Source organism: Cervus canadensis, chromosome 1, assembly GCF_019320065.1.
Source record: "Cervus canadensis isolate Bull #8, Minnesota chromosome 1, ASM1932006v1, whole genome shotgun sequence".
NCBI lineage: Eukaryota > Metazoa > Chordata > Mammalia > Artiodactyla > Cervidae > Cervus > Cervus canadensis.
Window position 1 is genome coordinate 50,100,255 of NC_057386.1, and position 15,583 is coordinate 50,115,837.

The window sequence follows — 15,583 nt, forward strand, 5'->3', positions numbered from 1 at the left end:
CTATTTCAGATTCTAAAAGATGATGCTGACAAAGTGCTGCCCTCAATATGCCAGCAAATTTGGAAAACTCGGCAGAGGCCACAGGACTGGAAAAGGTCAGTTTTCATTCCAATCCCAAAGAAAGGCAATGTCAAAGAATGTTCAAACTACCATACAGTTGCGCTCATTTCACATGCTAGCAAGGTAATGCTCAAAATTCTTCAAGGTAGTCTTCAACAATACATGAACCAAGAAGTTCCAGATGTATAGGCTGGAACCAGAGATCAAAGGCAGGGGAACCAGAGATCAAATTGCCAACAACTGTTTAATCATAGAAAAGGCAAGAGAATTCCATAAAAACATCTACTTCTGCTTCATTGAGCAGGCTAAAGCCTTTCACTGTGTGGATCACAACAAACTGAAAAATTCTTCAAGAAATAGGTATACCAGGTTATCTTACCTGCCTTCTGAGAAACATGTATGCAGGTCAAGAAGCAACAGTGAGAACGGGACATGGAACAACAGACTGGTTCCAAGTTGGGAAAGAGTGTCAAGGCTGTATATTGTCACCCTGTTTATTTAACTTATGTGCCAAGTACCTCATGCACATTGCCAGACTGGATGACTCACAAGCTGGAATCAAGATTGCTGGGAGAAATATCAGTAACTATGGATATGCAGATGATCCCACTCTAATGGCAGAAAGTGAAGAGGAACTAAAGAGCCTCTTGATGAGGATGATAGAAGAGAGTAAAAAAGCTGGCTTAAAACTAAAGATTAAAAAAACTTAAGATCTCGGCATCTGATTCCATCCCTTCATGGCAAATAGATGGGCAAAAAGTGGTAACAGATTTTATTTTCTTGGGCTTCAAAATCAGTACAAACAGTGACTGCAGCCATGAAATTAAAAGATGCTCCTTGGAAGTAAAGCTTTGCCAAATCTAGACAGCAAATTTAGAAAGCAAAGACATCACTTTGCCAGCAAAGGTATGTGTAGTCAAAGCTATGGTTTTCCTAGTAGTCATATATGGATGTGAGAGTGGGACCATCAAGAAGGCTGAGCACTGAAGCATTGATGCTTTTGAACTGTGGTGTGGGAGAAGACTCTTGAGAGTCCCTTGGACTACGAGGAGATCCAGCCAGTCAACCCTACAGGAAATCAACCCTTAAATATTCATTGGAAGGACTGATGCTGAAGCTGAAGCTCCAATACTTTGGCACCTAATTGGAAGACCTGACTCATTGGAAAAGATCCTGATACTGGGAAAGATTGAAGGCGGGAGGAGAAGGGGACGACAGGATGAGATGGTTGAATGGCATCACCGACTCAATGGACATGAGTTTGAGTAAACTCTGGGAGTTTGTGATGGCCAGGGAGGCCTGGCATACTGCAGTCCATGGGGTCACAAAGAGCCGGACAAGACTGAATGACTGAACAACAACTAAATGTGACCCAGATTTTAACTTTGTAGGTGTGAATAGAGTTAGGATACTTGTATCTGTTTTCATTAATTGAATTTAATGCATGCTTTTATTGTTGGTACCACCTAAAGAGCTTTAGGTTACTTGCACCTCAAATTTGCCTATATTCACAGTACAGAATGGTTTCATGAATGTTGAGGTCTATGTTAACATGACTTGTTACTTTCTCTCTGCAGCATCGTATTCTCGAAAAGATAAAGACCAACGGAAGCAGCAGGCAATGTGGCGAGTTCCCTCTGATTTAAAGATGCTAAAAAGACTCAAAACTCAAATGGCTGAAGTTCGATGTATGAAAACTGATGTAAAGAACACACTTTCAGAAATAAAAAGCAACAATGCTGCTTCTGGAGACATGCCTACAAGCCTCCTTTCTGCTGACCAGGCAGCTCTGGCCGCATGTGGGACTGAAAACTCCAGCAGATTACAGGAATTGGGAATGGAGCTCTTGGCAAAGTCATCAGTTGCCAGTTGTTACATACGAAACTGTAAGTGAAAAAGATCCTCTTAGTTTTATTTCTCCATGTGTCTTTTGGGAAACTCGAGGAGAGGTTATTTTCAGAATCAGTTCAGTTCAGTTCAGTCACTCAGTCGTGTCTGACTCTTTGCGACCCCATGAATCGCAACACGCCACGCCACCCTGTCCATCACCAACTCCTGGAGTTTACTCAAACCCATGTCCATCGAGTCGGTGATGCCATCCAACCATCTCATCCTCTGTCGTCCCCTTCTCCTGCCCCCAATCCCTCCCAGCATCAGGGTCTTTTCCAACGAGTCAACTCTTTGCATGCGGTGGCCAAAGTACAGAATAATAATATTTAAATATCTCCCTCAGTGTTAATTAGGACTACAAATACATACAGTTTTTTCTCCCACCCAAAACTGACTTTGTATATTTTCTGCTATACAACAGAGTTAACATTTCTTGATTGCTTATTCTGTACTGGGCAACAAATAAGACAGAATCTTTACTCTCATGAATCCTGCATTCATTACTCGTGTGATAGGAATTGGACATTAAAATGTGTAGACAGGTAAAGATTATTTCAGTTGATAAAAAGTCCTTTGAAGTCCACAGCAGAGGAGTGGGGTGGGCAGAGTGAGGAGTGAGCTGTTTTAGTCAGGGTCGTCAGAAAGTCCCTCAGGAGGCGAGCGTTGAACTGACATCTGAAGGTTGAGGAGTGGGAGCCTTGCGGAGGTCTGGGGGAAGCATTCTTCACGGTGAACAGAACAGAAAATGCAAAGTCACGTATACAGGATTCGCTCTACATGTCTGAAGGCTGAAGGAAGACCAGTTTGGCTGAACGTGGTGAACTGAGGAGAAGCGAGAGCAACAGGAGGTACGTCAGAGAGACAGGATCTAGATCAGGCACGGGCTCAGTCGCTCAGTTGTGTCTTGACACTTTCGCGACCCCGTGGACTGTAGCCCGCCAGGCTCCTCTGTGGGATTTCCCAGACAAGAATACTGGAGTGGGTTGCTGTTTCCTTCTCTATTAGATCACATAGGGTCTTATAAGACCTCGGTAACCAGTTTGAGTTTTATTCTGATTTTGGCGGGAAGTCTCTAGACAATAAAAATCAGAGGGATGTTTATGATCTGATATACTTGTAAAACAAAGATTGCTTTGTTGTGTGGAGAAGGGTCTGAAAAGGATTGAGAGTGCAAGTTGTGAGGCCAGTTCACAGCCTATAACAATAGCTTGTATGAGACACTGACTTATTCCGGAGTTTCTGCACTGGACTTGCCCAGAGTCTAGCAGCCTTTCTTTACTGAGGTTCCAGTCTCCCAAGGATGATATATAACTAGTACCACTCTAGATACACAGGAGAGAAGTTCATCTGTTACATACAGTGGATATTTTAAACCATGAGGGCTCAGTTCTTTGCCACAAACCTGGTAAGAAAGGGTTTAGGAAAACAGAAAAACTAAGAATGATGTTTAACTGTTTGGTCTAAGCAACTTAGTGACTGCTGGTATCATTAATTGAGATTCAAGTTAAATAGGAAGAAGCAGGTGTGGGGATGGTGGGACATAGGGGCATCATGTCAGGAATTTTTTTAAAAACATGTTTGGTTTGAGATGTCTGCTAGATCTAGTAAAATATCTCATAGGCAGTTGAATGCTTTTGTAAATCTGAAGCATATGAGGGTAAAGCTGGATATAAGCAGTTGGGAGTCAGCAGTGTCAGATGTTGTTTAAAACCAGGGATCAAGTATGAAGGGAAAAGAGAAGTTTTGGTTCTGGGCACTTAAACATTTAAAGGCCTGTTAGGGAATCTAGCTAAGGAAGTTGAAAAGAGCAGTCATTAAGGTAGAGAACAACAGAAGAAATGAAATCTCAAAAAAAAATTTTTTTTTAAATGCATCTCAAAAAAGATGGAGTGGTTGTCTGTCATTGAGAGGCATCAAGATGAAGGGTGGATGGGCCTTTTTGGAACCATTCCCATGGAGGGCTTATAGCAGAAGCGAATGAGGTGGGAAACCAGAGCATGACTGCTCGGCTCCTTCGAGAAGCGTCATAATAAATTGGGTGGTTCCTGGAGGGGTGGTGGAATCAGGCAGGAGTTTGACATCTGTGTCTTGTTTTCCTTTTCTTAAACATATCTGCTTTTTTTAACCTGGGTTTTTTTGGTGGTGAAATATATACATTAATAACATAAAGTTTACTATCAACTTTTTTTTTTTTTGAGAAAAAAAAAAAGAGTCCTTTATTTTTATCATTTTTCTCTCCTTTTTTCTTCTAGTTTTATTGAGATGTAATTAATCTACAGAACTGTATAAATTTAAGGTGTATAGAATAATGATTTGGCTTACATACATCAAGAAGTGATTACCACGATGAGTTTAGTGAACATCCATCCTCTCATATATACAAAATTTAAAAAATGTTTTTTTCTTGTGAAAATACTTCTAGGATTTATTCTGTTGACAGTTTTTTTTTTCTTTTTTTTTTTTTTCATTTATTTTTATTAGTTGGAGGCTAATTACTTTACAGTATTGTAGTGGGTTTTGTCATACATTGACATGAATCAGCCATGGATTACATGTATTCCCCATCCCGATCCCCCCTCCCACCTCCCTCTCCACCCCTCTGGGTCTTCCCAGTGCACCAGGCCCGAGCACTTGTCTCATGCATCCCACCTGGGCTGGTGATCTGTTTCACCATAGATAATATACATGCTGTTCTTTCGAAATATCCCACCCTCACTTCTCCCACAGAGTTCAAAAGTCTGTTCTGTACATCTGTGTCTCTTTTTCTGTTTTGCATATAGGGTTATCATTACCATCTTTCTAAATTCCATATATATGTGTTAGTATGCTGTAATGTTCTCTTTATCTTTCTGGCTTACTTCACTCTGTATAATGGGCTCCAGTTTCATCCATCTCATTAGAACTGATTCAAATGAATTCTTTTTAACGGCTGAGTAATATTCCATGGTGTATATGTACCACAGCTTCCTTATCCATTCATCTGCTGATGGGCATCTAGGTTGCTTCCATGTCCTGGCTATTATAAACAGTGCTGCGATGAACATTGGGGTGCACGTGTCTCTTTCAGATCTGGTTTCCTCCGTGTGTATGCCCAGAAGTGGTATTGCTGGGTCATATGGCAGTTCTATTTCCAGTTTTTTAAGAAATCTCCACACTGTTCTCCATAGTGGCTGTACTAGTCTGCATTCCCACCAACAGTGTAAGAGGGTTCCCTTTTCTCCACACCCTCTCCAGCATTTATTGCTTGTAGACTTTTGGATAGCAGCCATCCTGACTGGTGTGTAATGGTACCTCATTGTGGTTTTGATTTGCATTTCTCTAATAATGAGTGATGTTGAGCACCTTTTCATGTGTTTGTTAGCCATCTGTATGTCTTCTTTGGAGAAATGTCTGTTTAGTTCTTTGGCCCACTTTTTGATTGGGTCATTTATTTTTCTGGAATTGAGCTGCAGGAGTTGCTTGTATATTTTTGAGATTAATCCTTTGTCTGTTGCTTCATTTGCTATTATTTTCTCCCAATCTGAGGGCTGTCTTTTCACCTTACTTATAGTTTCCTTTGTTGTGCAAAAGCTTTTAAGTCCCATTTCATTAGGTCCCATTTGTTTAGTTTTGCTTTTATTTCCAATATTCTGGGAGGTGGGTCATAGAGGGTCCTGCTGTGATTCATGTCGGAGAGTGTTTTGCCTATGTTCTCCTCTAGGAGTTTTATAGTTTCTGGTCTTACATTTAGATCTTTAATCCATTTTGAGTTTATTTTTGTGTATGGTGTTAGAAAGTGTTCTAGTTTCATTCTTTTACAAGTGGTTGACCAGTTTTCCCAGCACCACTTGTTAAAGAGGCTGTCTTTTTTCCATTGTATATCCTTGCCTCCTTTGTCAAAGATAAGGTGTCCATAGGTTCGTGGATTTATCTCTGGGCTTTCTATTCTGTTCCACTGATCTATATTTCTGTCTTTGTGCCAGTACCATACTGTCTTGATGACTGTGGCTTTGTAGTAGAGTCTGAAGTCAGGCAGGTTGATTCCTCCAGTTCCATTCTTCTTTCTCAAGATTACTTTGGCTATTTGAGGTTTTTTGTATTTCCATGCAAATTGTGAGATTATTTGTTCTAGTTCTGTGAAAAGTACCATTGGTGGCTTGATAGGGATTGCATTGAATCTATAGATTGCTTTGGGTAGAATAGCCATTTTGACAATATTGATTCTTCCAATCCATGAACACGGTATGTTTCTCCATCTGTTTGTGTTGACAGTTTTTATATACGTATCTTAATTATTTTTAGCTGTATAATTCAGTGGCATTAAATACATTTATGCTGTTGTGCAACTATAACCACCATTCATCTCAACTTTTTCATCATCCCAAACTGAAATTTTATATACTTTTGAGTAGTAACTCGGTGTTCCTGGTTTCCAGTACTCTCTGGTAACCACTATTATACTTTGTTTCTATAAACTTGATTATTCTAGATATCTCATATAAGTGGAATCATACAGTATTTGTCTTTTTGTGTCTGACTTATTTCACTTCAGCATAATTTCTTCAGTCTTCATATTGTAGCAAATGTCAGAATTTCATTTCTTTTTAAGGCTGAGTAATACTGCCTTTTAGGTATTTATATACTATAGTATGTTTATCCATTCATCTCTTGATGGACATTTGGATTTTTTCCACTTTTTGGCTATTATGAATAATGCAGATATGAACATGTATGTGCAGCATCTGTTCTGATATCTGCTTTCATTTTTTTGGAGGGTATATACCTAGAGTGTGATTGCTGATTCATATGGTAATTCTGTGTTTAATTAAAAAGAAATTATTTTAATCATGATAAATTTTACCGTATTTTATTAAACAAAATTGACTATCTTAACCTTTTTAAGTGTAGTTATCAATGGCATTGAATATCACATGCACATTGTTGTGCTACCAATGCCAACAGCCACCCACAGAACTTTGTTTTTATCTTGTGAAACTGTCTCCATACCTATTAAACGATTGCTGTCTCTTCTTTCTCTCTTGATCCCCTGGCAGCCACCATTTTGCTTTCCGTCTATGAATTTGATTACTATGGGTACCTCGTATAAGTGGAAACTTATTTTATGTGTGGTTGGCTTATTTCACTTAGTATAAGCTTCTCAAGGTTCATCCATGTTCTAGCGTATGTCAACATTTTCTTCTCTTTTATGAATGCATAATATTCCAGTGTGCATTCATTTTGATGGATACTTGTGTTAACCATGTATGTGAGGGTTTACTTCTGAGCTTTCCATATATGTGTTTATTAAAATGAGATATATTAATGCTGGATACTGGTGGCAGTAATATAGTAGAGATGAATAGGACGGGGTAATTGCCAAATACATAGAATTCTTTTGAATAGAGGTGATAATTTAGTAGAAAAATGAGTAAAGGTTATGATTAAGTTATTAAGGTAAGAAGAAATACCACAGGACAATAAATGTATTAAAATATACTCAACCTTATCTAGTTGTCAAGGAAATGACAATTTTAAACCAAAAGAAGTAAAGCTTTTTGGATGGATTTTTGCAAAAAACTCTTGTTATATATTTCTTCAGATACTTCCTTTGTTGTCAGTTGTTTTTGTTTTCTGCTAAACAATAAGTTTTAAATTTTTTATTTTCAACATCTATTAATAGCATTCATTCTTTGAGGGTTTAATGTTTTTATTTGGAAGGCCTTTTCAGCTCTAAAATCACGCTTAACTTCCTTGGTTCTGTTTTTATTTTTTAACTTTTTTACATTTAGTTCATTATTTCATATGTAACTTGTTTTCCATGACAGTGTGTAAATTCAGTGCTCACCATGCCCAACCCACCCATGAAAATGAAACATGTTTTTTGAAGAGTCTTTTCTGTTCAACAAAACGAAATTCATTTTTTGTATTATAGACCAAATTCTCATACTTAACATAGTTCTGTTTTTAAATTCATTCATACAGTTGGACCAGGTGAAATTGCCGGTGGGACACTTTTTTAAAACATACAAAGCAGCACTTTGGTATTGTTAAGCTAAATGTTTGTTCCATTGTCTACCAGACCCACATTCCTTTTTGTTAACCATTTTAGTTTTATAGTTTATCATACTGTGATAGGTTTGCCTTCATTTTGTTTTCAAAATGTCTTTGATGGTTCTTACATGTTTACTTTTCCAGAAAAACATTTTGACTGGAATAATGTTACATTTAATGCATTAATTAACATTTAATTTGAGGAATTGACATCTTTTAGGTATTAAAGCATTCAAATTGAGTAATGTGGTGTTTCCATTTATTCAAGTCATCCCTGGTGGCTCAGATGGTAAAGCGTCCACCTGTAGTACAGGAGACCTGGGTTTGATCCATGGGTCGGGAAGATCCCCTGGAGAAAGGAATGGCTACCCACGCCAGTATTCTTCCCTGGAGAATTCCATTTTTCAGAGAAACCTGGTGGGTTACAGTCCATGGGGTAACAGAGTCGGACACAACTGAGCAACTAACAGTAATTTTCTGTTATAGTCATATTTCTTCAGAGTTTTAGTTTTCTTCATATAAGTTCTGTATATGTCTTGTTAATGTTAATTTCTAGATATATTATAATTTAGGTTTCTGTTGTGATAGGATCTCTTTTTCCTTCTATAATATTTTCTAATCGTTGGTTATTGATGTATATAGAAAGACTGTTGGTTTTAATATGTTTATTTTGTGTTTAGTCCACTTAGTTTTTTTAAGTCTAAGTTTTTTAGTCAATTATATTGAATTTCCTAAGTATATACTCATATCATCAGCAAAAGTCATAGCTTATCCACTCCTTTCCTGCTTATTTACTTTTCATATTGTATTGTCTAGGCTGGGACCTTGGAATGATGTTAACTTATAGCAGTTAGAGAATTTTTGTAATGTTTTAAACTCTATTTAGGAATTCCTTAGTTTTTATCTCATTAAGTTCAAATTTTGCTATATGTTTCAAAAGGTAGTTTTTATAGAGTTGAAAAAGATACTCTTTTCCTAACTGCAATAATGGTTAACATTTACAAAGTGTTTATTATTACAGATACTATTCTAAGCCTTCAAGCCCCACTACACCTTCCTGAGGGAACTTAGAATGGGAGAGTCTTAAAGGAACTGTGGATGAGAAAGAGCAGGATACTGGCCCTAGATTGCTGAGTGAAGTGAAAGTGAAAGTTGCTCAGCTGTGTCCGACTCTTTGCGACCCCATGAACTATACAGTCCATGGAATTCTCCAGGCCAGAATACTGGAGTGGGTAGCGTATCCCTTCTCCAGTGGATCTTCCTGACGCAGGAATCGAACCAGGGTCTCCTACATTGCAGGTGGATTCTTTACCAGCTGAGCTATCAGGAAGCCCTTAGATTTCTGAAGTGCATATTAAAGGGATGATTTCAGTGAGCTCAGACTCTCGCATCTTCCCATGTGTCGAAAAGTGCTGAATTCATTAACTTGTGATATCTGGTGTTTCTTTTAAATAACTGTCATCTTTTGATGTTCCAGTTACGCAAAAACCCTTATATTTTTCCTCCCTTGACTCTTGAGAGTAGTCCCTCAGAAGTCCTCAGAAACTCTGCCAAATAAAACATAATTCTCAACTGTTAAGGTTGTACATTTTTTTTCAGTCAACACTACTTACTAAGAGTTTTTCTAAGTCAAGAAGTCGTATAGAATGATATCAAATGCTTGTTTGTCATCTGTCAAAATAATCATATTTTGCCCTTTTACTTTGTGAACACAGAAAATTACGTTCTAGAATGAGTCTTTCTACTTGGTTGTGGTTTGTAATTTTTTAGTATACAGTTGACTCTGAGTAACAGGGGTTTGCACTATGTGCTCCTCCTATCCACAGATTGTTTTCAGTAAATCCACAGTTGGTTGAGTCTTTGGATGCTGAATTACTGATAAGGAGGACTGATTATAAAGTTATCCCCTTGTTCTTTGCACATGTGGGATCTTAGTTCTTCTTCAACCAGGGATCAAACCTGAGCTCCCTGCAGTGGAAATGTGGAGTCTTAACCACTGAACCACCAGGAAGTCCCAGCTAATTCTTAGGATTCTTGAATATGTAGTAAATAAGTAAAATTGAGCTATAGTTTCATTATTCTATCATTAACATATTTTAGTTGTGTTTTTATGCCAATCTCATAGAAAAGATTCAGAAGCCTTTGTTCTTTTCTATGCTGAGAAATTATTTTAACATGACATCTGTTTGTTAAAAGTGTAATGAAATTCATCTATAAAACTATCGAGTAATTCTTTTGGGAATAAAACTTTTAACAGCCTTTTTCATTTCTGTGTGTTTACTGGTGCCCTCATATTTATTTTGCTTCTTATATCAATTTTCATAATTAATTTCCCTAGCAAATTCATTTTATTAGATAAATGTACCGGGGTAAAGTCACTCTGTTCCTTTAAATTTTAAAAACTCCTTCTGCATATGGGATGTTAACTTTGTTATATCATTGCTTATTTGTGTTTTCTTAGTTTTTCCTTTGACTTGACGTGCTGGAAGCTTGTCCATTTTATTCATCTCTTCAGAGACCTAGTTCTTAGATTTATTTCATCTTCTTCTTGTTGTTCAGTCACTCAGTTGTGTCTGAGTCTTTGTGACCCCATGGACTGTAGAATGCCAGGCTTCCCTGTCCTTCACCATCTCCCGAAGCTTGCTCAAACTCATATCCATTGAGTCCGTGACACCATCCAACCATCTCATCCTCCCTCATCCCCTTCTCCTGCCTCTAATCTTTCCTAGCATCAGGGTCTTTTCAGATGAGTCAGTTCTTTGCATCAGATGGCCAAAGTATTGGAGCTTCAGCTTTAGCATCAGTCCTTCCAATGAATATTCAGAATTGATATCCTTTAGGATTGACTAGTTGGATCTCCTTGTAGTCCGAGGGACTCTCAAGAGTCTCCTCCAATACCACAGTTCAAAAGCATCAAATTTTTGGAACTCAGCCTTCTTTATTATCCAACTCTCACATCCATACATGACTACTGGAAAAACCTCTTTGCTGTGACTATACGGACCTTATTCGGCAAAGTAATGGCTCTGCTTTTTAATATGCTCTCTAGGTTGGTCATAACTTTTCTTCCAAGGAGCAAGCTTCTTTTAATTTCATGGCTGCAGTCACCATCTGCAGGCATTTTGGAGTCCAGGAAGATAAAGTCTGTCACAGTTTCCGTTGTTTCCCCATATACTTGCCAGGAAGTGATGAGACCGGATGCCATGATCTTAGTGTTTTGAATGTTGAGTTTTAAGCCAACTTTTTCAGTCTCTTCTTTGACTTTCATCAAGAGGCTCTTTAGTTCCTCTTCGCTTTCTGCCATGAGAGTGGTGTCTGTCTTTTTATTATGTTAATTTCTGCCTTCACTTCTGTTAATGCATCTCTTCATTTTCTTTTCTTAAATGATAGTTCATGTTTACTTTGCAGTGAAGAAATTGGTCATAATTTTTTCTCACAGCATCTCCCCCCCCAATGTACAATTCATCAGTTTTTATTATATTTACAGTTTTGTGACATTCACCATTATCCAAGTCTAGGACATTTTCATCATTCCCCTTATTATTGAACTTAGGTTTGGCTGCTCACTGCTTAAAAGCCAATAATTTGAGGGGCAAGTGTCAGTAGAAAGAAAAGATGGCTTTAACCAGAAAAGCCAGCAGTTTGAGGAGTTGGTGGACTTGTGTCCAAAGACCAAGTCCAAGGCGTGTGCTCAGCTGTGACAGTTTTTTTAAAGGGAAAAATATGGGTGTTGGGAGGAGAATCTCAGCATATTGAGGCAGAAGGTTGGGTTCTGCATCATTCTCACAGCATGCAGATTGGCTGCCTCTCCCTTCAGATTTATCAATATCTTGCCCAAGTGATCGAGGATTGCTTGGGAGCTCCATTGAAAGTAGCTTGCTTTAGTCACTCAGTCAACTCTTTGCTACCCCATGGACTGTAGCCCGCCAGGCTCCTCTGTCCATGGGGATTCTCCAGCAGGAATACTGCCCTTGCCCTCCTCCAGGGATTGGAAGTAGAGAGCTAGTCAATTTTTTCAACTGCTTAATTCTTCATTCTTCTTTTTATCTAGGAAAAGAATCAGCAAGACAAGGTATGCATTCAAGAGAGGAAAAGTCAGAAGTTGGATTAAATTGCCTCATGATCTCATTCCTATAATTAGGTTCTTTTAAAGTTAGAGGTTATGGTGATGGTTTAGTTGCTAAGTGGTGTCTGACTCTTGCAATACCATGGGCTGCAGCCCACCAGACTCCTCTGTCCATGGGATTCTCCAGGCAAGAATACTGGAGTGGGTTGCCATTTCCTTCTCTAGGGTATCTTCCTGACCCAGGGATCAAACCCAGGTCTCCTGCACTGCAGGCAGATTCTTTACCAACTGAGCTACCAGGGAAGCCAACTTCCTGGTATAAATGGTCCCCTGATGGCTCAGACGGTAAAGCGTCTGCCTGCAATGTGGGAGACCCGGGTTTGATCCCTAGGTTGGGAAGTTCCCCTGGAGAAGGAAACGGCAACCCACTCCAGTATTCTTGCCTGGAAAGTCCCATGGATGGAGGAGCCTGGTAGGCTACAGTCCAAGGGGTCACAAAGAGTCAGACACAACTGAGCGACTTTACTTCACTTTTCAAAGTTAGAGGATAATAGATGGACAGACAAGAAAGGGGCAAGGAGCTCCATTTACTCTCCCCATAAACTCCATACCCAGGAGCCCTTACTTCCTATCTTCCCTTTCCCCTTATATCCTGGTAATTGCTTATCTATTTTGTCTGTATGGATTTGCTTCTTCTGGACTTTTCATATAAATGGAGTCACACTACACGAAGCTTTTTGTATCTGACTTCTCTAACTTAGCATGTTTCCAAGGACGATTCATGTTGTAACATGTCTTTTTTCATTTTGTTTTAAGGCTGAGTGATACTTCATTGTTTGTGGGTACCACTTTTTGTTTGATCTGCTTAGCAGTTGATGAGGACTTCGATTTTTTATTTCTACTTTTTTGGCTGTAATGAATTATGATGCTGTGACCATTCATGTATGATTTTTTGTGTGGACATGTGTTTTTATTCACCTTAAGTATATGCTTTGGAGTGGAATTTCTGGATTATATGAGAACTAAGTTTAATTTTTTGAGGCATGGCCTTACTATTTTGTGAGCTTTTCCAATGGCTCAGTAGTAAAGAATCCGCCTGCAACACAGGAGACTCGGGTTTGATTCCTGTGTTGGGAAGATCCCCTGGAGGAAGAAATGGCAACCCACTCCAGTATTCTTGCCTGGGAAATCCCATGGACAGAGGAGCCTGGTGGGCTGCAGTCCATGGGGTCACACGTAGCTGGATATGACTGAGCGCAGCACAGCAGGAGCATGCTGTTTTCATAGCAGCTGCACCATTTTACGTTCTCAGCAGTGTATAAGGATTCCAGTGTCACTGTATTCTTATCAGCACTTGTTTTTGTTCATCTTTTTTCCCTTTGTCCAGCTTAAATTATCTTGGCTTCCTTGCCAAAAATTAATTGACCATAAATATTAGGTTTTCTTTCTGAACTCTTGAATTCTGTTGCATTGATCTTTTTTTTTTTTTTTTTTCTTTACCACAGTCTTGAATACTGTAGTTTTACAGCAGAGTTGTGAAATCGTATAAGTGAGTCCTCAATTCAAGATTGCTTTGAAGTATTCTGGATCTTTTTTATTTTTCTATGAATTTTAGGATCAGCTTGTCAATATCTGCAACATCAACCACAAAAAGACAGCTGAAATTTTTATAGGGATTGTGTTGAATCTATATTGTAGATCAAGTTTGGGAATAATGCTATGTTAGCAGTATTGAGTCTTCCAGTTAATGAACACAGTATTTTCCCTCATTTCTTTATTTTTTTTCAACAATGTGTGATAGTTTTCCACGTTAGGGTCTTACATTTCTTTGTTAAAATTTTCCCTAAGTATTTTATTCTATTTGATGCTGTTGTTAATGGAATTGTTTTCTTAATTTCGTTTTCAGATTATTCTTTATTGCTGTATAAAAAGTCAGTTGGTTATTGATCTTATATCCTGCTACCTTATTGAACCTGTTCATTACCTTTTAATGCATCTCTTCTGCTTTCTTATTTTTCTTTTTTTTTTTTAATTATTTTTCCATCTTCTTGAGTCTATGCATGTTAGGTCCTTTAGTTTCAGGTTGTTTTCTTTTCATTCATTTTAAGGCTATACATTTTCCTCTAATTACTGTTTTAGCCACAGACATCTTAATGTATTATAATTGTGGTTTGTTTCTAATTCAGCATTGATTTATTTTTAACCCAATAATGTTTGTTTCCAAGTGTTTTGATGGTTATTTTTTTGTTCTTGGTACTTGGTTTAATTGAATTGAGATTGGAGTTTGTTTGGAATTTAAACTGATTTTTCTTTTGGAGTTCACTGATAATTTTCTACTTTTGTAAGAACACAAGCAATGAAATAGGAATGTTTTTGACATAAAACCCCAAATAAACCAATTGGGACCAGAGTGTTCTGTTTATCTTTGAACACAGTAGATGGGAATTCCTTCCATGTATGGTAAGATAAAACCTTTCTCTGGTTGCCTAGGTAGTAAGTTTTGTGCCATTTTATCATAATCAGAAATGTTTTAAAATGTCTTTGCAGCCACAAATAAGAAGAGTCATTCGCCCAAGCCTGCTCGGTCAAGTATAGCAGGTAGTCTGTCTCTTCGAAGAGCAGTAGACTCTGGGGAAAATAGCCGTTCCAAGGGAGACTGCCAGACTCTGTCTGAAGGTAAGTTTGGAGAGTTCAAAATGTAACTTTGGTAGATAGATGTCTGTTGAAACTGATCTTATGGTATAGCTGCTTTAAAGGCACCAAAAATGCTGAAACTCAGGTTGAAAATTCCTTGATCACATAACAGAACAAGACCCATCAGTAAGAAAGTGCAGCCATCAGACTTCATATTCTGGACTCCTGAGTTTAAATACCTGACATCAAGAAGACTGGGGTATATTTAAGAATTGTTCTTGAGTTTTCCTGCAGTTTAAAAATTTATGTATAATGAGATCTCCTGAGTGAAGACTGCAGTGTGGGACACCAGGGTTCGATCTCTGGGTCGGGAAGATTCCCTGGAGAAGGAAACGGTAACCCTCTCCAGTACTCTTGCCTGGAGAATTCATGGACAGAGGAGCCTGGTGGGCTATGATCAGTGGGGTCGCAAAGAGTCGCACACAATTTAGCGACTAACATAGCGTAAGTGGAAACTAGAGAGAGAACCTTTTTTTGTTTGCCTTCCTTCTGAATATACCCTTCCTTTTTTGTAGTCTCCCCAGGAAGCTCTCAGTCTGGGAGCAGGCACAGTTCTCCCCGAGCCTTGACCCATGTCAGTATCAGTGACATTCTGCCGAAATCCGAAGATCGGCAGTGTCAAGCTTTGGATTCAGATGCTGTTTTGGTTGCAGTTTTTAATGGTGTACCTGTTGTTGAAAAAAGAAGAAAAATGGTCACCTTGGGGTAAATGAAGTTCTTTTGTTTATATAATAGAATAGTAGCTAATAGCTTTGGTTGGCACTTTTAAATCTACAATGTAATAAAGTAAATTTCTACTATGTTAATTTTTTAGCAGATTATTTATTTATTGTTTTAAAAAGG

At 38.3% G+C, this 15,583-nt stretch overlaps 1 protein-coding gene across 4 annotated transcripts in view; it reads left to right on the plus strand.

The window, feature by feature from the left end:
• TRIM37 (tripartite motif containing 37) overlaps positions 1 to 15,583 on the plus strand; it is a 168,592-nt gene that overhangs the window by 97,215 nt on the left and 55,794 nt on the right. For 3 of the 4 annotated variants that reach the window (XM_043482864.1, XM_043482857.1, XM_043482871.1), the window contains exons 19-21: positions 1,638 to 1,946; positions 14,594 to 14,722; positions 15,256 to 15,445. In XM_043482864.1, coding sequence (XP_043338799.1) covers positions 1,638 to 1,946; positions 14,594 to 14,722; positions 15,256 to 15,445 — 628 coding nt within the window. The remainder of the gene's footprint in view (positions 1 to 1,637; positions 1,947 to 14,593; positions 14,723 to 15,255; positions 15,446 to 15,583) is intronic. The other variant, XR_006272129.1, reaches the window with a different exon arrangement.